Here is a 22819-nt window from a genome sequence, read left to right as displayed (position 1 = left end):
TATTATTTTTAAATGGACTATTTTCACAAGATGATTAATTTATTAAAGGGCGGCAGTTGTTTCTGTCATATTTATTTATTTATTTTGAGAGAACTTCATCCCAAAATTCATTTTTTAAGAATTAATTTATATTAGACAATAAATTTAACAAAACCGTATTTCCTTCGACTTTTATTTTGAAAGGCACATGTCGACCTGGAAGGAAATAAGCCTCACGTGTTGGTGCGTGTAAAAATGTCTGCCGGTGTAGCAGTAAAGAGACCCAAACTTGTGTCCTCTCAGGTACTATTACAGCATTGTTGTACATGAAAATGGCAGTGTATCTTTATCCATACCTCCTGTAATACGCTTGTTATTGTTTTCAGGCTGAGGAGCGGGTGGACTGGAAGAAACGGAGAGCAGAAAGTGAGTAAACAGATGAGCTAGCTACATTTAGCTTTCAGGTCCATGCCTGTAGCTAAGTTGGTTTCATAGCTAGCTAAGTTATTGTTATGTATATTTATTTATTTTCGTTTAAATGGAATAATTTCATTGGGGTAAAACGTCCATGTTTAAGAAAGTGCAAGGCTAATGCGGGAAACGTTGGCATTAGCCTTCATGGTCTACCACTATTCAGAGCTGTGTGGAAATTACAATGCCAAGGGATATTCAGAGATGGCAGAAATTTTAAGACCAATTTGAAATTAATGATACTGGTGAACTCACTCCCCAGATGCTTAGGTTACTTACCTATAACTAGCTGAAATCCATGGATGATATCCTTTTACACTGAAAGCTGAAATACCCTAACCTTAACCGGGGAGTGAGTTGTCACGGTACCAGGTACCATGTACATCTGTCTACTTCTCTCTTGCTCTGTGTGCTCACATATACTGAATTTTAATTTAGCCAAATTCCAAATAAAGCTGTTCTCATTCATCCATTTTTCTCTCTGTGTTGTCAGACAAGAGAATGAGTATGAAATAGTGACTGAAATGCAAGAGCCATATCCAAGCTGCTGCATTCTCACAACGTCATCTGACAAACTCACAATACACATTAGTTAAAACAGTATCTGTGCTGTGATCATTCAGAAAGAATGCAGTATAAAGTCCTTTTTACACACTCATGTTCACGCTGCTTCCTTGGTGAGCTGTTTTTCTCTACACAGTATAAATGCAGAGAGAGTCTTCTTCCTGAAGGTGGCATAGACAGCAGCAGTTCAGCTGCATTTAAAGCTGCACACATCCAACTGTTTGGTTAGAACACACTAAAACCAAGCTTTATACTGTAAAGGGAAAATAAACCATATTTGCAGTGTTTATGGATAAAAAATTAAAAGACACACTCTGGGCACTTTCATTCATTTGCTGAAAAGAGCGCAATGTATTTGGGAACTCGGAATATATAATGAGATATGAAAAAATACAAGGAGTTTTCACCAGATGATTTCAAAAGGAATGAATTAGTTTTGAAGGATTCGATTGTTTTTAAAGAGGAAGTGCATCTGCATTGAACATTAAAAAAAAAGCTATTGATGATTTTAGACTGGCGAAAACATCGTAAATAATGTTTTGCTTTGGATGTAAATACAACTGCTTTGGATATAAATACAACCATTTACCATTTACCATTTGGATGACACTCATATCTGGTTTTACACTTGTTATACACTGCGGTTCCAATTGGTACAATTTAACTTAGTTGTGTTACATTGTGAAGTAGCAGCGATTACAAGAGGCTCTCAACATAGTACCTGTTTTTAGTCAACATTATCCCTCCTGTACCTGAAATATTTCCATAAGAATAGTGTTGTGTTTCTTTTTTGCAACCAAATCTTCCTCTTCAGTGTTTCCCTCTTCTTCCTTTTTTTAAAAAAAAAAACAAAAAAAAAACTCTCTTTCCAAGCAACCCTTGAACGTTGTGTTTGAGAGAAATGTATTATTTCAGATTAAAGTGATGTGGCTATTGCACACGTCACTATGATTATGCTTAAAGGATTTATTGTATAGTACTAGTCTCAATTTGACTATATATATGTGTGTGTGTGTGTGTGTGTGTGTGTGTGTGTGTGTATATATATATATATATATATATATGTATACACACACACACACACACAATATTCTGTTTGGTTGATGGCCAGTTGTTGGTCTGTATAATGCCAGTGAATGATAAATTATACTCCCAGCTGGGAAGGTTGAACTACTTTTTTTTTAATTACAATATGGAGAAAGGTGTTGAATAATAGGGGAATTAAGTACAAACTCATATGAACAAAATTGATCAGAAAAGATTTTCTATGTTTGTGGAGTGAATACAAGTACAGAAATTGATACCAGTAAATAATTACTTCCACAATTATCGCATTTTAAATGCTATTGAATTATGTATGCCAGCAGTCTCTCTGTATACATTTGAGTTTCTTACCAACCCCATTGATTCATCCTGAATATCAGAGAATGAGGCAAAGAAGCAAAGGAAAGAGGCCAAGCTGATCAAACAGTTGGAAAAGCAGAAACAGCAAGAGGCTGCAGAGAAAGCAGAACTTGAACAAAGCCAGAACAAAAAAGGTAACTTTTTGTCATCCTGTGAATGTTTTTTTTTTTTTTTAATTTACGTAATTGTAAATAGACTGCTGGAATGAGAGATGTGTGTGTGTTTTTTTAGGTCCAGCTTACACTGTAAGTGTAGCTCTGCCAGGGTCTGTCCTGGACAACGCTCAGTCACCTGAACTTCGTACGTACCTGGCCGGACAAATCGCTCGAGCCTGCGTTGTGTTCAGCGTTGATGAGATAATTGTGTTTGATGAACAAGGAGAAGATGTCAAGTAAGCTTCTTGGTAAACACACTCAAAACCATCAGAAAGCTAAGTGGAAAGATTTTGCTTTTTGGCTTTGTTCTGCAGGAGTGTTGAAGGAGAATTTAAAGGCGTTGGAAAGAAGGGACACGCTTGTATTCAGCTTGCCAGAATACTTCAGTACCTGGAATGTCCACAGTAAGTATAGAGAGAATCAGATCACCATTATCAGTATCATCAGTCCATGTTATACAGCTTCTGTTCTCCAACAGGTATTTGCGCAAGTGGTTTTTCCCAAAGCACCCAGATTTACAATATGCAGGTAAAAAAACAAATATACAGACACACTCAGACTAAATGAAACCATGAATTATAAGAACCGTGTTCCGCATCTTTTACACATCAACTCCTCTTGCGTTGATCTGATAGCATCTGAACATGATGGCTTCATGTCTGAATTAACGCCCTGATCACTTATCTGTACAAGTTGTGACAGCAATTTTACCAGGTAGTAACATTTTTGTAATTGTTCCAACATGGCAAGTCTAAACTCCACCCAGCATAAATTACTTACTGAATGATAAACATGGAGCAGGCCAGATTAATGAGTCTTACCAGCAATGAATGTAATCTTTTCTTTTTTTACAAATAATTATCAGGAGCTAGAATTCAGTTTGTTGTTTCCAGCTGTTTGTAGGATTCTTTCCTCTGAGTTTATATTAAATGCCTGCAGGATCCATACAAGTGTCTCCAAAGAGTGAAAGCTGTGCACAGATACGCATTACTCTGTGTACCTTTCCTCTGAGACAGATGAGCTGTCTGTTTGTTACATAGCAGCACATCAGTTTGAATCCTGAGCTCTGTCTTAGCTGTTGTTTTTAGTTACTAAAGCAGTAGCTAGGATGTCATCAAAAACAGAAGTTTCAGGGTTTAGCAAATCAGAAATAAATTCAGCTTTTCCATATGTGCTTTTAGTTTAATTCAGCCTCTTTTTATGAGATCATTGTTATGTGTTATGCATCACTTGCTACACTGTTCAGGCTCTTGAAAACATGCCAAGGCTCTGAGAGTCAGTATGGTGTGTATGGCCCAATGATATGAGGAACATTAATGTAAAATTGGCCTATATCTAAATCCCAAAACCAGCAGTACTGAATATTCCGAGTCTGCAAAGAGCTGAGGTGCATGAGTCAACAAAAGAAACATGTTTGTGCGTGTTCAGATGTGACAGAGTTGTATTGCTTAGGACCAATAGCAGTCAGGTGGTAACAGGACACATTTTTTAGTCAACTGTCTTTTTCCTGCTAGGCTTGCTTAACCCCTTAGACAGTCCTCACCACATGAGGATAGATGAGGAATCAGAATACCGAGAAGGAGTAGTCCTCGACAGGCCGCCCAAACAGGGGAAGGGTTCATTAGTCAACTGTGGAATGAGAAAGGTGAGCATGACTCAAATATGGGCAGCACTCTTCAGTGTTTATTTAGTATTTGTGTATATTTAGTATTTGTATTATAGTATAGACTTAAACCGTGTTCCTCTGTTCTACTAGGAAGTTCGAATTGATAAACAGCTGCAGTCTGGACTACGAGTCACAGTGCAGCTGAGTAAGACACAGAATCAAGGTAATTCTCCATCACACTTTCTAAGGCTTTTATTGTTTTAAATGTTTTATATCACATCCTCTAGCTCATCAGTTCAGTGCATTTTTGTGTCCATTTGTCTGTCTGACCATCTGCAGAAAGCAAACTATGTAAAGGTGTCGTCGTGGCTCCTCATGTGCCCAGGACTGAAGGAGGTCTTTACTGGGGGTACACTGTCCGTCTGGCATCTTGTCTCAGTAAGATTCCCACATTTCTTATTACACTGCTGGTTCTCAAAAGGCATTACACTCCTGTTCATGCCTTTTGCTGCTGCTGTTTTTCTTTGATGCAGGTTCAGTTTTCACAGAAAGTCCGTATAAAGAAGGATACGATCTGACTATTGGCACATCAGAGAGAGGCAGCAACATGGACCAATCTACACTGTCGCCATTCAAGTAGGTTCAGAACAAATGAGATCATTTGGTCAATGTTTCAGTATACTTCCAATCCTTGACATATCTTTAATTGTTCGCATCCTTACATGCTAAATTAAGATGCTAAACACAGTTACCATATTGTTAAAAACATTTGCATGTTGTCATTTTCATTGTGTGTATGTAAGCATGCTGGCATTAGTATTCAGCTCAAAGCACCATTTTGCGTAAATGATACAGAACTGAAGTGAATTATTCCCTTTTTAGACATCTTTTGGTCGTTTTTGGAGGCCTTCAGGGATTGGAAGCCAGCGTAGATGCTGACCAAAACCTGGATGTGTCTGACCCCAGTGTTTTATTCGACCTGTACCTCAACACATGCCCCAATCAGGGCAGCAGAACTATTCGTACAGAGGTGAGGACACACATACAGTGCCTGTTCTTAAAGCATTGTGTGACAAGACAAATTGGCATTGTTTGTACAGTAGAAATGCTGTGCAAGTTGCTTGTTTTCACCAGTGTGTACTTTAAACGGTTTCCTTTGTGTTGTCAACAGGAGGCCATCTTAATTTCCATGGCAGGGCTGAGACAGAAGATCTCAGCTGCTTTTTCAGGTGTTTCCAATGGTTCATTAAAGAACTAACAACGGAGCAAAGTAAACAAAGACATGCTGGCAAATGAATCATCTAACTGGTATCTATCTTAAGGTTGTCCATAACTGGAGTTTTTGGCGTTGCCTCTAGCAAACACAATATTAACACATTAGTGCTTTGATGTTAGCTCATCGTCTTTCTTTGTTTCTAAATGACTCAACAAATTGTACATATTTAAATACAAATTCTACCCACATACTTGAACGGACTTGATTTGTTTTTTGATATACGGTACAGAACTTTTCATGAAAAACGGTGTTGAGAGCAACACAACATGGATAAACAAATGGCACTGAACTTCTGTGTTTATGTTCCGGGTTTTTGGACAAATAGGTCAAGCACATTTAAGAGAAAGTAGCCCATCTGCTTTTTTAAAATCAGAACATTTTCGAGCAGGAGACTTCATGACTTTACAGCTCTCAGAATGTCTTTCAGGTGCAATCGCATTCCATCAGAAAAGCATGCTGCATATGTTAAACTTTCGTATTAACTTTTCATTTTCTCAGATTAACCCTCTGAACCACAAAACTGACTGGCAGGTTTGAAAGACATGAAATTTTGCTCTTAATAGATTCAGTAAAAAAAAAAAAAAAAATGTGAAAAAAATTCGGGGACTTTTCAGCTTAAGTACGAGTATGCTAGCAAATTAAAAAGTAAAATATCTATAGCAGTTCTGTTTAAGTGTTGGTAACACCTGTGGTAATTTGGAAAAATGTACAATATTTTTTTGTTGTTTTTTAATTTTTTGAGTTCTGTCAATTTCCTGTCATGGTTGTTCTGTTTCCATAGAAGTGCAGAACTTTACAATGCAGTGAAAAATGAGCCCACAGCGAGTAAAATAATGAAGGGATTAAAAAAAAAAAAACTACCAGAAATCCGTTGGGGTTCAGAGGGCGAAAATTACTTTTGGGATATCTGTGAGGCAACAACATGTCTTTGTCAATTAGCTTAGCATTAGGTGCAGCATGTTAAAACTCATGTAGTCTAATATAACAGTCTCCTGTGGGAAATCTATTTCATGATGGGTTTAATCAGTTTTTTTTAGCCTACCCATAAAACTGTAGTATAATATGTCCCCTTCTGTGTTAAAGATGCTGAATGTGTTCCAAAATTTGCGTTATATAAATTTCAGTAATTTTAATGTTTCAGGATGCTATCTCTATACCAGGCAATTTAAGCTTGGTTAAACTGTATTTTCTCCCCTTTAATTATTGGCCAATTATTTCTAATAAGCAAGCAGTGCAGGCTTCCAATCATAACTAAACTGAAGCACATTGGGTGCACAGTGATAATAGCCTCTCTTGAGCTCAGATGTTGTCAAAAAGTACTTTTGCGGATTATTTACTTGCAGAAAGCAGCACATTTTTAAGCAGTTGCACCCTTCTCCACTTCAGCTGATTCATAGAACAACCAGGTTGCATTCTGTGGACGATTTGACGTTAGTCTGCATGCATATACCATTGAAGTGAAAGGGTTTAATATCAAATTTTCTTGTTACAATGCTGTAGTAGTACCTTCACTATATCACTATGTTTGAGGTGAACTGACTTTAAATAACCAAAGAACTCTGCATAATGTGACGGTGTTTCTAGAAAAAAAATTAGTGCCGTATAATTTGTGCAATCTGGATATGTCCAATAATTATGTCCTGTTTTGTCAATGTTAAATCAACACAGATAAAATCTCTTAAACACTTCATATGACATCTTTTGACCGGAGGTTAACTTCGCCAGTGTTTTGGGTACCAGTCAGAATGCGCATGCAGCACCGAGTTAAGAAAAACAAACAAAAAACTGTATAATACTATGAGCTGGCACTGAATCTGCTGTTTCCTGATTTAAATCACAGTTCAGACATATGTTAGGTTCCTGTCTGGCTGCTTTGCGTTAAGACATACAACATGCAGCTGATACATTAAATTATATATTTTTAAATTAAGTTAAAATACGGTTTTGGTATTGGTTCAGGAACTGTTGCTATACTGTATCAAAAGGCCCCAAAGTACAGTAGATTATTTGTAAACTGAATTAGTGGTTTGCTGGCTCTGGCTGCACAGTCTGCCGAATATCATCTCTGTTTAAAGGACATATAAGAGCTGTTTAGTCTGTTTTGTAGGCCACTTATTTAGAGGTGCTTGCTGATGTGACCCATCCTCAACATGGGAAACATAACGTCATTTTCAGCACATAACAAAAATATTATAAAGATGTAAAAAATCAGTTTTAAATTTAAACTATTTACAAAACACTTGTCAGATTCCTCCCACAACTCAGTGTGGAATTTACGCAGTACTTCAGAAACCTCTCAAAATGAGTTTCCGCACTCGTCTGACGGAAAACATTCCCATAGATCTCCTTGGTCATTCGGTCCAATTTTAGATTTTTCCAAATGCTTTTATTTCCCCAGTGGCAGTTCCTGAAACTAGCCGTCATCCATCGTGAGGCCAGTTAATGTCACATTTGGGACAGTTGCAGTGAAATCCAGCACATAGAGCTCACTCAAGTGCCTGTGAGCACATACATCTGTCTTTTCACCATTTTGGATGAGTGAAGGTGATGTTGTATTGCTTTGCCCAGCGTGAAAACACCTGTTTTTCTGTGATAAAGCGGTGGTGGTTCCCTCTTCGGCCGCTCTCATTCTGTATGTATGTCACACATTCATCAGACCCCCTGGGTTTGTAGTAGTGGTACGGCATCTTCTTGGATGCAGGTTTTCTGCTGGTGAAAGGTTCATTTTAATATTCAGAAACTGGCTTTCTCTGCAATTTGTGCTAATCGGTTTGAGCTTCATACTCACCCGCAGTGATTGGGTGGAACCATCCCATATACTTTGATGTTGTCACAAATCTCTATGGCAATGACCATCGTGAACCAGCCTGTGCTCAACCATGAGTGAGATTTTTGCCTGAGCAGAGAAAAAAAAAAAAACAAGTTTGTGTGTGATATTTATCCAATATGGAAGTGACAAACAAGAAGATGCAATTAACATCATACCAGCTCCGTTAATCCTCACCTATCTCGTCCTGTTTCTCTGTGAAACAGATTGTCAAATCTGCGCATCTTGCTCGATGTGACGCTGAAACAAGACAGGTTGCTGTAGGTCATGCTGAATCTCTGGATCAACCTGAACAAGGTTCCTTTGGCCTCCTTCCCAATCTTGTTCGGAGGTCCCCAGAAGATCATTACAGGGTTGCTGTCTGTGCGGAGGACAAACTCATTGGGCCTCCGGACCACCCTGAACACACTGGAGTGTGCTACGACCCTCAGAGTCGTTCGGTTTCCAACATCAGAGCCATATCCCAACGTGGGGGCGTCGTTCATGCGAATAACGCACTCTGTTTGGTCGATCTCTTCTCCTGCTCGACTACCCAGGACGTGGCTGGAGCTCGTGACCAGCGCACAGTTATGACAGTGTAGGTTCATAGTCTGAGAAGGAAAGACAACATGAAGCTTTTAAAGAACCTTTATGTGTTAAATCAATGACTTACTACCAATAATATTGGTGTAGAAAGTATAGAGACTGAAGAAGTGACAAGTTGTCCACACACCCTTATTTTGCATTAATTTTCTAAAACAAACTTTGAGTTGATGTTTATATTAACTGAGTGAACAGAGCTTGCGAGAAACTGTCAAATCAGGGATGAAACCAGTCAACATGCCTGGGAGTACAGTCTTAAAACAGGTCATTTGACTCTCTGAACCTCGAACCTAAGCCATGGTTGGGCCGTTTCCATGCACTGCAGTGAAAAATTAGCCCACAGTAAGTAAAAATGTGACAGGTGGTTTTTATTTTCAACATCAGGTTGTCTTTTTTCAGTTCTTTATTTTCAAAGGATAACAAAATACACTTCAAGAACACTCAAACCTAGCTTTCAGAAGTATTCAACATGTAGAGCACAACTTTAATCTCTTTTCTTCTCTTCATCCTTTTTTCTTTCTTTTTGATATAATTTCAAACAAGTGATGCAAAAAATATTTTCCAAAATCGACAAAAGTGCCTGGAAGCAGGGTCTTTGAGTTGCTTTATCCATTACGAGGGGAAAAAAAACAACAAACTAATAATAGCAAACCAAAAGTGTGGTTGTGACAGCTGCACATATGAAACACACTGTAGATCAGCATTACCTAGGATGAGGGTTTTAAACTGGAGCGGTATTTTATTGTTGAATATTTCTTTCATAATTTTGTGTATCTCTATCTAGATTTTTTTTTTTTTTTTTAGAGCTGGACATTCCCAAGAAACAGGCCAATAGTTTGCATCCTGACTCCTACAAAGTCTCCAACATTTAGGGTCCTCTTTCCTCGGGTGGAGGACTTTTAATAACGTGGTCATCGTAATGTTGTATCTGTAGGTATCTAAAAAAGCTTGTTTCTCTAGGGTGTATACTGTGTTTTCAATGTTTGAAAATCTTTTATTTGTCCCTCATCTGTAATTGAGTAAAATGTTGTTATCCCTTTGTTCATCTGAAATCCCTTTGTTCATTGAAATCAGGGTCGTACACATACCATCTTCTTATTTTTAGTTTGTCACGTAAAACATATTTTTCTTTGGCATAGATCCAAATTTTAAGCTGAGATTTTATTCATGGATTTTTGGCTTTGTAAGTTTTCCAATGCCACTATTGCCTAGTATTGCATAAATTTGGGGGTCCTTAGTCAATGTGAGTTCAAAATCCTTCCACCTGGCTCAGTAGTCTTTATTACACTGTTTTTTTTAGTGGCCTACTTTGGGCTGAATAAAAATAGTCTTTCAAGTTTGGGGCAGTCATACCTCCCTTCTCCTTCAAGAGCTGCAGGGTGTTGAACCTTATTCTGTGTTTTTTCCCCCCCTTATTAAATTATTTTTTCCCATTTTGACAATTGTTTTGCTGAAATTTCAACTTGGAGGTCTTGAAACAAACAAAAGTCTTGGGAGTGTATTCATCTTGACAGAATCAATGCTTTGAGTAAAATTCAAAAACAAGTTAGTTCCATTTTTATGTCTGATATTATTCTTGTCATGACAAGATCATAATTAATCTTTGCAAGTGTGGTTCAGTCTTTGGGTAGTGATGCCTAAATATTTCAGTGTGGTCTGGTCTCATTTTAAATGGATTTATTTTGGAGTTGTTTTGATGGAGTATAGTTCAGTTCAGAGTTTGGGTTTTCAAGACATTTATTTTATATCATGAGTATTCTCAAAAGGTTTGCAAAATTTTAAATAATTCTGGAAATGAAGTGGAGGGTTGGCTTGGGTACACCCAGACATCATCTGCATATAATGCAGCTTTATGTTGTTCGCTGTTTATAGTAGTTCCTTTAATACGTTCAGTCTGTCTTATCCACTGGGCCAGCGGTCCTATATAGAGTGCAAAAAGCAGTGGTGACAAACCACATCCTTGCTTTGTGCCTCTCCCCAATTTAATCCTGACTGACAAGTTATTTATTTTTATCCTAGCAGCTGGGCTGTTGTGTAGAGTACCAGTTCCATTAATACATTTTGATGAAACAAAAATCTCTCATGAACCTTGTACAGGAACCTCCAACTGACTGAGTCAAGGTTGTCATTTTTAAGCGTCTAGCATAATCCAGGGCTTAACATTTAAAAAAAAAAAATATTGTTGCCTTTATTTCATTTTATTTCCACTGAAACATATAAACACGATTATGTGATTTTTGCTGCACTCCAAACCAAATAAGCATGTTCCTTTGTGGCTGGACAGTGTGATTTATGAGCCAGGGCATCTCTGTAGCAACACAATGTTCTTTAATAATTTAATTTTGTGACTCATTTAATTATTACCAGAAAATTGTAGCAACTGTGATTTGGACATTGCACTTGGGCTCTTCACTAAGTGCAGTTATTTATCTTAAGTTTAAGCACATGTATAATGATGGATATATTAAAGACAAGCAAATACCGTAGACAGAAGTGCACCGAGAAACAGAGGAAGAAGGTCTTAATGTGACTCACAAGGATGGAAACTCAATCTAACAGCTCACCTCCACGTTCTCTGTCTGGTTGAGTGTGACTAATCTCTGAGTAGAGAATGTATTTTAGATTTCCACTTGATAGTCTTACAGAAGAAGAGCCAAGGTTGTTGCCTTTTATTGATACTGAGTGGGATGATTTGCTACACAGCACAGGTTGGCAAACACAACTGAGCTGTGTGGCTTATCGACTTCCTGCTTTATTTAGAAATCTGAAGTTAACTTCCGACTAACACGGACAGTTGCCCACGGCAGCAGCAAACCGTGCACAGCACCTTTGTTCCACTCCTCCATGGTGTTTACAGCAACAGATCACTCTCCAAGCAAACTCTGTCCTTGTGTAAAGCCTTGTTTTTCCCACATTAACATACAGTAATTTGAATGTTTGTGTAGCGCTGCAACATTTGTTTTGTATGCGGCCTACCTTGTTCCCATAAAATGGTACATAGCCATCTCTCCCGGACCATTTCTTGAGGTCTGTAGTCTTGATGGCGTGATTTGTAGCCACATGGAAGGGAGTATAGATGGCCTCGTTGACGTTGTTGGAGCCGTACAGGATGAGGAGTGTCATCAGGATGATGATGGCGGCGAAGATCACCATCCTATGGCTCTGCTGTCCCTGCAGGGTCCACAAGAGAGGTGAAATGTGATGCAGTACATTTACTTCACTGCAAATTTGAGATACTTAGACACCTTTTAATTGGAGTATTTCAATCTCTTCAACATTTCATAGGGAATAAATACTTTTTTTTTTTACACTTCTACATTAATTTATCAGCAACTACTGATTTCATGATCAATTTTTCATAGATATAGCTTCTCAGATGTCCAGTTTTTCCTTTTCTTCAATGACAGTTAACTCAAAATTTTAGAGCAACAAGCAATGGGACGATATCACTTCAGTCGCTGTGTACAATTCTCTGCTGTTCTCTGAACCACAAAGGAAATTGACTAAAACTTCAGCCAACCTCAAAGTGCTACTTAATCTTGAATGCACGATTGATAATTAAATTATTCATAACATCATGGGGCCCATTTGCAGGGATGGGATCAGCAAGTTCTGATTCTAGCGGAAAGTTGCTGACGGGACGGGGGGCGGCGGCGGCATGGCGACTTCCAATCGCTGGGCCGTTTACAATCGTCGTTAACAAGCTATCGTTAACGTCGTTACCATTAACAAGCTATCGTTAAAGTCGTTACCATCGCGCGGGAGTATCAGCGATAATAAAGTGTTCAAACTTGAAAGGAAATCTGCGGAAATCCGCGGATCCGCCGTAAATTCCCATCCCTGGAAAAAAAGCGGAATTCCACGAATTCGCGGAAAAATCACATCCCTGCATTTGACACAGTGATTCAATCACATTGTTTCAACATTTAATCTATTAAAAGTCTGATCCATCTTTGCTTTTTAATCTGAACCAAAAACAACCTTTTTGACCACAAACCAATGATAAATTATTGAATGACTTTTGCCATCTGGGCACTGAAAATAATTTTATGGCATTGTACCAGTAGCTTTACTTCAATAATTTACATAACAGTTAATGTAAACTTAACATTAAAATTAAAGCTGAGATATCATTTGACCAATATTGACAGTGTATGTCAAACTTTTTGTACATCATATGCAAAATTTTTGTATATAATACAATAAAACATGCTTCTGGTAATTTAGAAGCGATGTCCTCACATAGTTTGTCCAACAGATCATACTCTGACTCTACTGTTTTCAACACTTTTAGCACTTTCAGCAGCACATGCAGCAAAGTACATATCACAGAAGGTGCTGTAGAGTCCTGCTTTGTCCTCATGGTAAGTTGATAATTAGTTGTATACCAGATAACTTACTTACTATACAAAAACAATAACTATCTCCATTATGTACAACTCTGAGCACTGTCTGCAGCACATGTAGCAGAGAACAGACCACAGCCAAACTAATTCTGCAGGTTAGTCGAGCTTTGTCCTCATGGTAAGTTGCTGAATAGTTTGTGAAACAGATAACTGACTACATCGTGTAGCGAGTAAACATCACAGTTTAGCAGATGGTGGTGCAGAGTCCAGTGGTGTCTTTGTGAAATAAATTGCTGGAAAGTTAATAAACAATCACCCCATAATTTTCCCTTGTCAGCATAACTTAACACACTTCAAATAAATAGAATTCTCTGTCACTATTGGCCCCAAATTTTCAGTAGAGATGAGCTTTTAATTTAAACACAAGCATTTATTAATGTTTTGTTACATGTTAATATATAACCTTAAGCAAATAAGAGCTCATTCAAAGTATTAGTCAATCATATATTGAGCCTTTCTAAATCTGTTTACACACCAGTCTCCACTTGTGGGTGCCCAAGTTTTCATACAGTGCTCACAGATATTAAATAAGGACCTGTGCTCCCCACATGCATGGCTGCACTAATGATGATGACAATAATGATGCTGATGATGAAGGGCCAGAGGTCTAAGTGCCACACCTTCATGTCGTTTGGCCTGTCTTACCTTGCCAGTGAGCCGGAGCCCCATGCTTTTTGATCAGTGCCAACACTCAGGCTGCGGCTCATCATACCTGACAGGAGAGATGCGTTAATATCCGCCTCACTGCATTTCACTGCGCGTCCTTTCGGGTGCTATTTAATAACATAATGTACAGACAAGCGGTTAGACAATAATACAAGTACACGCTTATCCAGTCGCTGAATGTATTTAATCCGGCATTCACCTGAAGTCGTGAGCGTACACGGCAGTAAAATGTAAATATTATGACACGGAAACACCATTTTGCGCAGCCTGTCCGTTGCGTAAACGTACCTCTGAATAACGGTCATTCTTCACAAACGACATCCCGCCGATGAGACGAGGGTGTTAACTAAGCCGATATGCCACAATGTGAGGCCAGCTTTGGTGGGGTTTACCTCGTCGTGGTGTTTGTGGTCTCTCTCCCCGACGTCTCCCTCATTTCTGTCTCCCCCTCTTCCTGCGCCACTCGCTGACGTCACGCCGCGTCTCCCACTGCAGCAGGAAGGAGACCGAAGAAACAAAACTTTCCTCTGATCACTGACAGATGCTGCTATGGATGCTGCTCTCACACCCAGAGGCGCTGCTGGGATACGATAAGATTAACTTTACTGATCCCTCAACCAGCGAATTCACCATTTGGGAGTGGAGGCTCAGGTCAGCCCAGCAGTGTTTAGATTGTGACAACTTCAAAACAAGTTATTGTTGACTGGACACTATTCATTACACCTAATTATGAAGTCAATTTTTGCCTCCAAGACTACACATGAAATGCCAACACATCCCAGGACTGAGTAATTTCACAAAAACACATATATATGGAAAAGTATTTGATGTATGAAGCTAAAAATTCACTTTTATCATTACAAATATCCGTATTTTGTGCTTTAAAAAATATGGCAAATGAGAAATGGCTGAGCAGGAAACAAGATGATCCCCTATGATTTGTTAGTCGTAGCCCCACTAGAAATAGGACTGGAACTTGAAATAAATATCATGATTGTCTCACATATATTCACATTTATTTCAGGGCTGCGAACTGGTGATGATGCAAAATCATTTTCCTGCTCAAAAACACCGGAATAAAAGTCCTCAGAGCTGTACCTGCATTTCTACTGACATTAACTGAGCAGATACTCTCAGTTTAGTTCATATTCCAGTACACCAAGGCTATTTGAATATGCCTGCTGTTTTATACATATTAGAAATGTTTTTTCTAAGCAAGAAACAAGTTAAATGTAATGTAAAATTAGTAAACGTCCACGTGCAACCCAGGTCACACACACTCTACAACAGCACATACACTTGTGCTCTCTTAAATTAGCATTTCAGTAATACCAGTTATTTTTAAACAGCTAAGGTTACCAACCTGTTAGAGCAATCTCTAACTTAAAATAATGTAAAATTACTAAAAGACAAGGTAAAAGTGGATGAATACTTGTTTAAAAAAAAAGCAAAACGTTTTAAAATATTTGCAATATATATATATATATATTTTTGATAAAATAAAAATGTATAAAATAAAGTACAAAAATCTAAATAGAACAATTTGGAAGATAATATAAAATACTATGTTCATCTAACTAAATACAATTAATGAAAACGTGTGTGTGGGTTGAGCCTTTAAATGATTTCACATTAGCAGGTGTCCTTCACACTCACAAGAAACACAGAAACACGTGTTTGACAGCAGATTTATTCATGTTGACACGTATCTCACTCCAGCAGTGAGCAGTATTCACATTTACATTCAAGTTTTAACTTTGCAGATTTCATGACATGCAGTATGGTTACTAAAACATCAAGAATACACCTTTAATTCAAACAAATCATATTCTCAATGTACACTATAGTAAAATACTTGCTCAGTAGTGCAAATACTGTTACAGTCTTTGGAATTCCTCTCACAAGAAGCAACTGAAAAGGCAGTGCCACGCTTCTGAGTGTAAAAAGGCAGCAAAATCTAAGAGGGAGACAACTTTGGGAATAATTTTCGATTTAAACTGAGATGCCTGTTCAGTGTCAATTTAACGGGGTTTCACGGTGCTCAGCCTCCACAGGAAAGGAGGAAAGGAGAAACAGCTAACTTACAGTTTTCCTCATTTCTCGAATCACCCTCAACATTTGCAAAACAGTCAGTGCGTTTCCCAAAACAATTCATACAAATATGAAAAACACCGTGAATTACCTGCAAAAGCCAGTCTCTTGCTCAAAATCTTTAGTTCATCTCTCAAAAGTAAATATCTGTGTCAATGAACATGTCAGTGCCGTCAGAATAACTAGTCCTTGTGTCATTGTGTATGGATAAGACAGTCAAAATGCTTAGTCATGTTGTCATTATAACTGTAGGGATGTTCTGATGTATACTATGGCTAAAATTTTGATGACAAGTATTGTAAACTGTAAAGTTCCACCTTAGTGTATGTGGGAGATCGACTGCAAGAGCCTGGACAAGATTCATATTTACGCTTTTACTGTTTGTACTGTAATTTGTTGACAGATCCCATCATTGCGATACAGAAATCAAAACAGCACTGCATAGCACAGGAAAAAAAAACTAAAGTAGAAATGTGAACATAGGACAATGTCCTTAGGGAAAACTGTACATGCAGTGCTGTAGGAATTACTGTGCAGTCTTCCTACACTTTCTGATGTTCCTGTCGGTTGGGCCACAAATTCTCATCTACATCATGAATATCTTCTCTCGAGTGATTTCAGAAAATTCCAACCCTTCTTTAGAGAAAGTCAAGATTCACCTGGGAGGAATTGACCAATTCAGGAAAGATTTATTTTAAAAAAGTCTAATGGAAATGTATAGAACCATCCTTGGTATATTATGACAACTTGTTCAACTGTTTTGCACGTAAAGCCGTCTGCGATGAACTAACGCCTAAATATGGTGGGGGGTGAGACTATTCAACAGACACCCAATATAATACATTTTGATCAACATGACATAAGCAGTTGATAATGTAGAAAACAGCAGAGAATTGTACAGAATCACTTGCATGGATGCACCAAAGCAATATATATATTTAAAAAAAACACTATCTTCTGAGTTGTGACAGTTTTGTACACTTGTGCTCTCTTAACTTAGTATTCAAATGTATCAATAACCTTGCACCTGAACCTCTTCATCCATATATTCAAAGACAGAACAATAATAGAGTAACAAGAAGCTCAGCGGAAGGAAAGTGCAGGATTCAACGCCGCAGAACCACTTTTGGACATTCTGCTTTTTCAGTCAAAGGTTGCAAACTTTGGAACATATTACCAACTGAAATAAAATCAATAACTAATAATAAAAGTAAACCAGAGCGGTACTCATTTTTAAAGTGTTGTAGTTTAAGTGGTACATTTGGATTGATTTGTAAGATTTTACTTTTTCTTTTCCTTCTTGCTTTTGTTTTATAGATTTGTGGTTTTTTTTTTTAACTTAATTCAGTAAGTTATGGTTGTATTTGTTTAGTTTTTTTGTGTATTGTACTTTTAAAGGATTGTGATCTTGCATGTTTTGGTTGTTTTAAAGTGCTTTTTTGATGTGAACAAGTGACACAATGATGTGAAGATTGAACAAGTAGTTTTGAGAATTTCAATTCTGATCTGAGAAATGTACCAAAGCGAGTGAGAAGAACTGTAAAAGCTAATTTTTTGGTGATTGATTGTTTCAATCACCTTTTTAGCTAAAATACCAGAACATCTCTGGCTTTTGCCATTTTTCTAGATTTCTATGATTGTAAACTGAATGCCTTCACATTTTCTTAGTATTTGTAATGGACTCTGTGAGATTCAGTGTCAGATTTATGAAAAATAAAATGATGAAATGTTAACTGCAGCCCTACATCGACTCCCCGCCTCCTAGAGTAAAGGTGCGTATCGCAGCTATGATTCCACAGGCCAGATTCCAGCACAAAATGAATCACTGTGCAGAATAAGACCAAAGTCAAGGCACAAAGAAGAAAGAAATTCAAAATGGTAAGCTTTGGTGTTGTAGTTGAAGTGTCTAGTCATGTGTCTAAATGTTCTTTATCAGTGCTGGTAAATCTTAAGCACAGAGACAAAATATATTATTTTACATCTATGGCTGCAGATAATACGAGTAAGTATCACTGTGGCTCTTTTCTTCTGTAAAAAGTGCAGAGTTGGTTAAAAAAAAAACCCTAAAAAGTCCACGAGTAGCTGATAAAGTTCCTGCTGAGGCAACACTAAATACTTTAGCAAATAAAAACCAGCAGAGAAATAAATACCACAGTGCAGTCAGAGAACAGCGTCTTGGTTTTCGGATCTCTTTGTTCAGAGGCTCCAAGAGGGATGTTTAAAGTCCATCTTGTGGCGTGTCGCCCATCTGGCATAGATGGCCTTCTCAGTGATGAAGCGATGGCCGCCGCGCTTCGTGTGCTCGTGGACCTTGTACATCCTGCACTCGTCGATGCGGTTTTGCTCGTAGTAATGGTACGGAACGACGCTGTGATTGGCTCGACTGTCAGGAGGAGGAAAGCAGCAGTTGTAGGTTAAGGCTCTTCAGTAAACCTAACCATACATATAAACATACACGACTTGTGAAGAGGCCACAAACGCCTCACCTGCAGTAGTTGTCGTCGATCATCCCGTAAACATGGATGGTGTCGCACATTTCTAAAGCCAGAATCATTGTGAAGAACCCAGTGCTGAGAAACGCCCCCGTTTTCATTCTGGGGGAGACACACACATTATTTTAACTCAATGCTTAAAAACAAAAGAAGAAGAAGAAAAGAAGCTGTATAAGCTTTGTGATTTTATAGAGCTACCTTTTTGGCCTGGCTTCTTTTATTTTATTTCCATTTATAGGGTAGGTACAGGGATATACCAAGACATTATAGATGCACAACAGTGGTCATCCCTCAAACAAATTACCCCTCCTGTTGTCCTCATTTACAAGCACCAAGAAATATTGTTTCTTTATCTGAAAAAAAAATCTAAAAATTCAGCAAAAAAAAGTCAACAAATTTTAGAAAATTTGCAAAAACGTCAGGAAGAAAATTCCAATAATTCCTTAAAAGTTTCACTTAAAAATTTTATTTTAAAAAAATCCCCCAAATTTGGCAAGAATATTATTGTAAATATTTTTAAAAAATGAGTAAAAATCTTCCAAAAAAATCCTTAAAATATCTAGTGATTGCATCTGTATCAGTAAAATTTCTAATATTTTCTTTAAGAACAGATGGGCTAAAAATACTGAAAACATTGATGATAATTACTACTGGGGAAAGTGTTGTTTGTGTTTAGCTATAGCAAAAACTCACACCAAGTTACGTTACATATAGAATTTAGAGTTTAAGTGTAAAGTTAAGCTAACTTTGAGTCCTTATTAGCCTCTATTTATATTAACAGAGACATGGTGCGTTCAAGGAACCATTGTAATTTGTGTCAGGTCTTCTGTTGTTTTACTTTTCTGCTCAGCTCAACATCAGTTTGCATTCATTTTTTATACGACTGGGATGCTAAACCTGCAGCTTACCTGTTTTTTCCAGTTTCATTCTGGAACACGCTGTCACAGTACTGAACCTTGTCTCTGGTCACGGCGTATATTCTGGCATGCGGATACGTCGTGGCCATTTTCAGGAGGACGTTATAGATCCGTCCCTTCCCGTCTTGCCTCATATTCCTCTCAGGACCCCAGAAGATGTAAACGGTGTCTGCAGACTCCTGGAAGTAATAGCGCTCGTTTTTGACCAGCAGGGGAACGCTGGTGTGAGACACGACCCGGACGCTGGTGCGACTCCCAATGTCCTCCTCGAACCCGCGCGTGGGAGCGTTGTTCATCCGGATCACGCATCCGATTCTGTCGATCTCCTCTCCGGCAGCAGCTCCGAGCATCTGACCCGAGCTGGAGACCAAGGCACACTGGTTGCAGTGCTTGTCCAGGAACTGTTGATCAAAACAGGCAAGATTTGAAAGTTTTAGGTTTTTGGATTGCTGCATTTAAATACATTAACACCCCACCCCACCCTCGCTGTTGTCCTCCCTCATTTACGGGCACCAAAAAATATCTGCTTTGTCTGAAAAAAAAAATAAAAAATCCAAAAATTCGGCAAAAAAATCCACATATTTCTGAAACTTTGCAAAACCTGCAGGAAGAAAATTTCAATAATTCCTTAAAAGTTTTATGTTTAAAAAGACCCCGAATTTGGCAAGAAAATTCTTGTAAATATTTTCAAAAAATGAGTAAAAATCTTCAAAAAAAAAAACTAAAAATAGCTAAAGTGATGCCATATATATCAGTAAAACTTCTAAGACTTTCTTTAAGAACATTCACATAAAAATCAACCAAAATCCAGCGAAATTCGCTGGATTTTGGTTGATTTTTATGTGAATGTTCTTAAAGAAACATTTTTAACATAGATTTCCAAAAAATGATGAAAATGTGGACATCAGAAGTTTCGTTGTGAAAATATTTCCCCCCCCCCACACACATTTTCAAACTTCAAACCAGGTCAATTAAGACCCGGAGGCTGACACGAGGGTTAAAGACACAGCTATGGATCTACTATGTGTGACATCTTCTTGATCATTACTGTAATCTCATTTTTAATTTAATTAAAGCAGTAAATCATATTAGTTAAAACCAGCATTCATCCACTGTTATTCTCTCTACTATCCTTTTCTTTCTCCTCAGTCTCCATCTGCCTTCTCTAGACCCGGAAGTTTCTTTCTGTTTAAAGTTTTCCTTTTTTACAGATTTATTCTAAATCTGTAAAAATAAACTACAGGAATTTACATAAATTAGTTTATTTAAAGTGTTTGATAGTAATATTTTTGGAATGTAAGGAGTTTTTTTGTTCTTATTATTGTCGACAAAGTGCTTCCTCAAAGGAAAACATTGATTTGTTTGGTTTCTCTCTATGTTATAATATTGAAAAGTCTTAAGTTGAGCAAAACAATACACTAAAATAACTTACTATAACAAGTGAATTAGCACTTCATAGATAAAACTTTATGGACCTGAGGTACACTACCATTCATAAGTTTGGGGTCGCTTAGAAATGTACTTATTTTTGAAAGAAAAGCACTTTTTTTTCCCAATGAAGATAACATTAAAATGAATGATACTGTAGACAATGTTAATGCAGTAAATAACTATTCTAGCTGGAAATCTTTAATGGATTATCTCCATAGGGGTACAGAGGAACATTTCCAGCAACCATCACTCATGTGTTCTAATGCTACATTGTGTTAGCTAATAGTGTTGAAAGGCTAATTGATGATTAGAAAACCCTTGTGCAGTTATGTTAGTACACGAATAACAGTGTGAGCTTTCATGGAAAACATGAAACTGCCCGTGTGACCCCAATCTTTTGAACGGTAGTGTACATTTGCATCTAATAGTGCAGTACATTGTTAGTACAGCCTTACTCAGCCTGATAAAAACATAACCTTTGAAATTGAGGTAAACAATGTCATTTTAAGTGTAAAATATGAATCCAGACTAATTTGAGTGTCGACTGTGGGTCGTCCAGGTCATAACAATCCTCAGATCTGCAGTAAAAACAACTGGACTTCTCTTTTAGGTTCTTGAAGACTTTCATTTCTACTTGATTGATGAGAAGATGTTTATTATGACCCTCAGCTGTTTTTATTAAAGCTCTTAAGATGATCCAGACCAGGTGATCATGACCCACTGAGCTGTGAGTTCAGACCCAGACCCCTGGAGGCTGATCTGTGACCCAGCATTATCCTCTCACCTGCTCCATCCTGAAGGGGCTGATCCTCCGGTAGCCCCGGAGTCCGGAGCTCAGGGCGGCTGGAGACACATCGTCCCGGGTGATGGCGAACCAGAGCAGCAGCGGGAGGGTCAGGCTGAGCAGACAGAGACAGCGGCACATCTGCAGGGGCCGGACAAAGAGAAGCAGGGCGGCTGTGCACATCCGGACATGCACTGAACATCTGCTCATGCATGAGTTCACCGACTGCATTAAACAGCTCCTTCTCTCCAGAGCTTCCATATCAAGGCCTGTGAGGAAGACCCTCTGATGAAGACCCGTCGGTTCTCATTCTTTAGTTAAGTTGAGCAGCAGCGACAAAACAAACCCAGCTACCGTCGAGTCATAATCGTGCCAAGTTTCATATCTCAATATTTTTTGGCTCCTCGAGGTCAAATCTCAAATCCAGGATCCTGTTGTTTTCCGTGTATCTTTGGTTTTCATTTCATTTCAGCTCACAGCTCCACTACTCTAATGTAATATAAAGCATGCTGACATGAACTATCAGATATCTGATCAGACGTTTGTTATTCCTCGATCGACACAATAGCGGTCTACAGGTTTGTAGGACCTGCAGTGTAAAGTTGCACAATGTTACTCCGCGTAGCACAAAGCTTCCGGACCGACTCTTTCACAATAAAGGTCACCTGAACATGCACTGACGTACTGAGAAATACATCAACAGAAGATTGTTTTTAGCAAAAGAGATGTCAAAGCACTGACTGTAAGGCCACTGTATGCTAATATGAGCTGTTTTTTTAAATACAGTTACAGACTATGTTGTATTGTAGAAATAAGGATGAATACACAGAAAAATTACACAGGGAAAAAACAAAAAATATCAACCCGAAGACTACAATACAGATGAATTCTTTAAATATACACAGTTATAGAACCAAGTGGTGTCTGAGGCTATAACCCAAAATCTTTTATGAATAGCCCCAAATCTCTTTTTTTCAAAAAACGTAATTTTATTTTTTGGCTTAGAAAATAGTCAAATCACATCACATTTTACAGGCAGCATGTGATTTTTGTTTGTTTGTTTGTTTTTGTTCTTTTTTTTATATAAAAGAAGCTTCTGGTTTCACAATTATATATAAAATCTTAGATAATAAATTACTAATTTTAAAACCGGGAAGAGGAAGTCAGG

At 38.0% G+C, this 22819-nt stretch overlaps 3 protein-coding genes across 5 annotated transcripts; 1 reads left to right on the top strand and 2 right to left on the bottom strand.

Annotated features, from left to right (window-relative positions):
- Window positions 1-168: 168 nt before the first annotated feature.
- spout1 (SPOUT domain containing methyltransferase 1) lies at window positions 169-5645 on the top strand. The gene is made up of 12 exons (XM_022219315.2): window positions 169-282; window positions 366-405; window positions 2439-2552; window positions 2650-2809; window positions 2888-2977; window positions 3052-3101; window positions 4088-4218; window positions 4330-4402; window positions 4519-4617; window positions 4713-4815; window positions 5062-5209; window positions 5351-5645. The coding sequence occupies exons 1-12, from the start codon at window positions 235-237 to the stop codon at window positions 5435-5437; spliced, it is 1143 nt and encodes a 380-aa protein (XP_022075007.1). The 5' UTR covers window positions 169-234; the 3' UTR covers window positions 5438-5645.
- On the bottom strand, window positions 4407-14422 carry st6galnac6 (ST6 (alpha-N-acetyl-neuraminyl-2,3-beta-galactosyl-1,3)-N-acetylgalactosaminide alpha-2,6-sialyltransferase 6). Of its 3 annotated transcripts, none has more exons than XM_022219282.2 (6): window positions 14225-14422; window positions 13916-13982; window positions 11841-12035; window positions 8460-8872; window positions 8244-8351; window positions 4407-8164 (listed from the first exon to the last, which is right to left on the bottom strand). In XM_022219282.2, exons 2-6 carry the CDS (start codon window positions 13937-13939, stop codon window positions 7978-7980), a joined length of 927 nt encoding a protein of 308 aa, XP_022074974.1. In that variant the 5' UTR covers window positions 13940-13982; window positions 14225-14422; the 3' UTR covers window positions 4407-7977. The 3 variants fall into 3 exon arrangements, with proteins under 3 accessions (XP_022074974.1, XP_022074990.1, XP_022074982.1); XM_022219298.2 differs by having other exon boundaries at window positions 4407-8161; window positions 14225-14421; XM_022219290.2 differs by having other exon boundaries at window positions 14329-14411.
- Window positions 14423-15610: 1188 nt separating this feature from the next.
- st6galnac4 (ST6 (alpha-N-acetyl-neuraminyl-2,3-beta-galactosyl-1,3)-N-acetylgalactosaminide alpha-2,6-sialyltransferase 4) lies at window positions 15611-22286 on the bottom strand. Its single transcript, XM_022219273.2, has 4 exons — window positions 21652-22286; window positions 19428-19837; window positions 18514-18621; window positions 15611-18410 (listed from the first exon to the last, which is right to left on the bottom strand). The coding sequence occupies exons 1-4, from the start codon at window positions 21910-21912 to the stop codon at window positions 18224-18226; spliced, it is 966 nt and encodes a 321-aa protein (XP_022074965.1). The 5' UTR covers window positions 21913-22286; the 3' UTR covers window positions 15611-18223.
- Window positions 22287-22819: the final 533 nt, after the last annotated feature.

Source organism: Acanthochromis polyacanthus, chromosome 18, assembly GCF_021347895.1.
Source record: "Acanthochromis polyacanthus isolate Apoly-LR-REF ecotype Palm Island chromosome 18, KAUST_Apoly_ChrSc, whole genome shotgun sequence".
Classification (NCBI taxonomy): domain Eukaryota; kingdom Metazoa; phylum Chordata; class Actinopteri; family Pomacentridae; genus Acanthochromis; species Acanthochromis polyacanthus.
This window is presented reverse-complemented; position numbering and strand designations above follow the sequence as displayed.

Bases quoted from the DNA above. Each gene is read 5' to 3' on its own strand.
- spout1 (XM_022219315.2), top strand. From the start codon at position 235: ATGTCTGCCGGTGTAGCAGTAAAGAGACCCAAACTTGTGTCCTCTCAG. The intron at 3,102-4,087 runs GTAAAAAAACAA...TTTTCCTGCTAG, and splicing joins CCCAGATTTACAATATGCAG to GCTTGCTTAACCCCTTAGAC. The intron at 5,210-5,350 runs GTGAGGACACAC...TGTTGTCAACAG, and splicing joins GCAGAACTATTCGTACAGAG to GAGGCCATCTTAATTTCCAT.
- st6galnac6 (XM_022219282.2), bottom strand. From the start codon at position 13,939: ATGGGGCTCCGGCTCACTGGCAAG. The intron at 12,036-13,915 runs GTAAGACAGGCC...TGGACCCTGCAG, and splicing joins GGCTCCGGCTCACTGGCAAG to GGACAGCAGAGCCATAGGAT. The intron at 8,873-11,840 runs GTAGGCCGCATA...TTTCCTTCTCAG, and splicing joins TACCATTTTATGGGAACAAG to ACTATGAACCTACACTGTCA.
- st6galnac4 (XM_022219273.2), bottom strand. From the start codon at position 21,912: ATGGAAGCTCTGGAGAGAAGGAGCTGTTTAATGCAGTCGGTGAACTCA. The intron at 18,622-19,427 runs GTAAGCTGCAGG...TGTCTCCCCCAG, and splicing joins AATGAAACTGGAAAAAACAG to AATGAAAACGGGGGCGTTTC. The intron at 18,411-18,513 runs GTGAGGCGTTTG...TCCTCCTGACAG, and splicing joins ATCGACGACAACTACTGCAG to TCGAGCCAATCACAGCGTCG.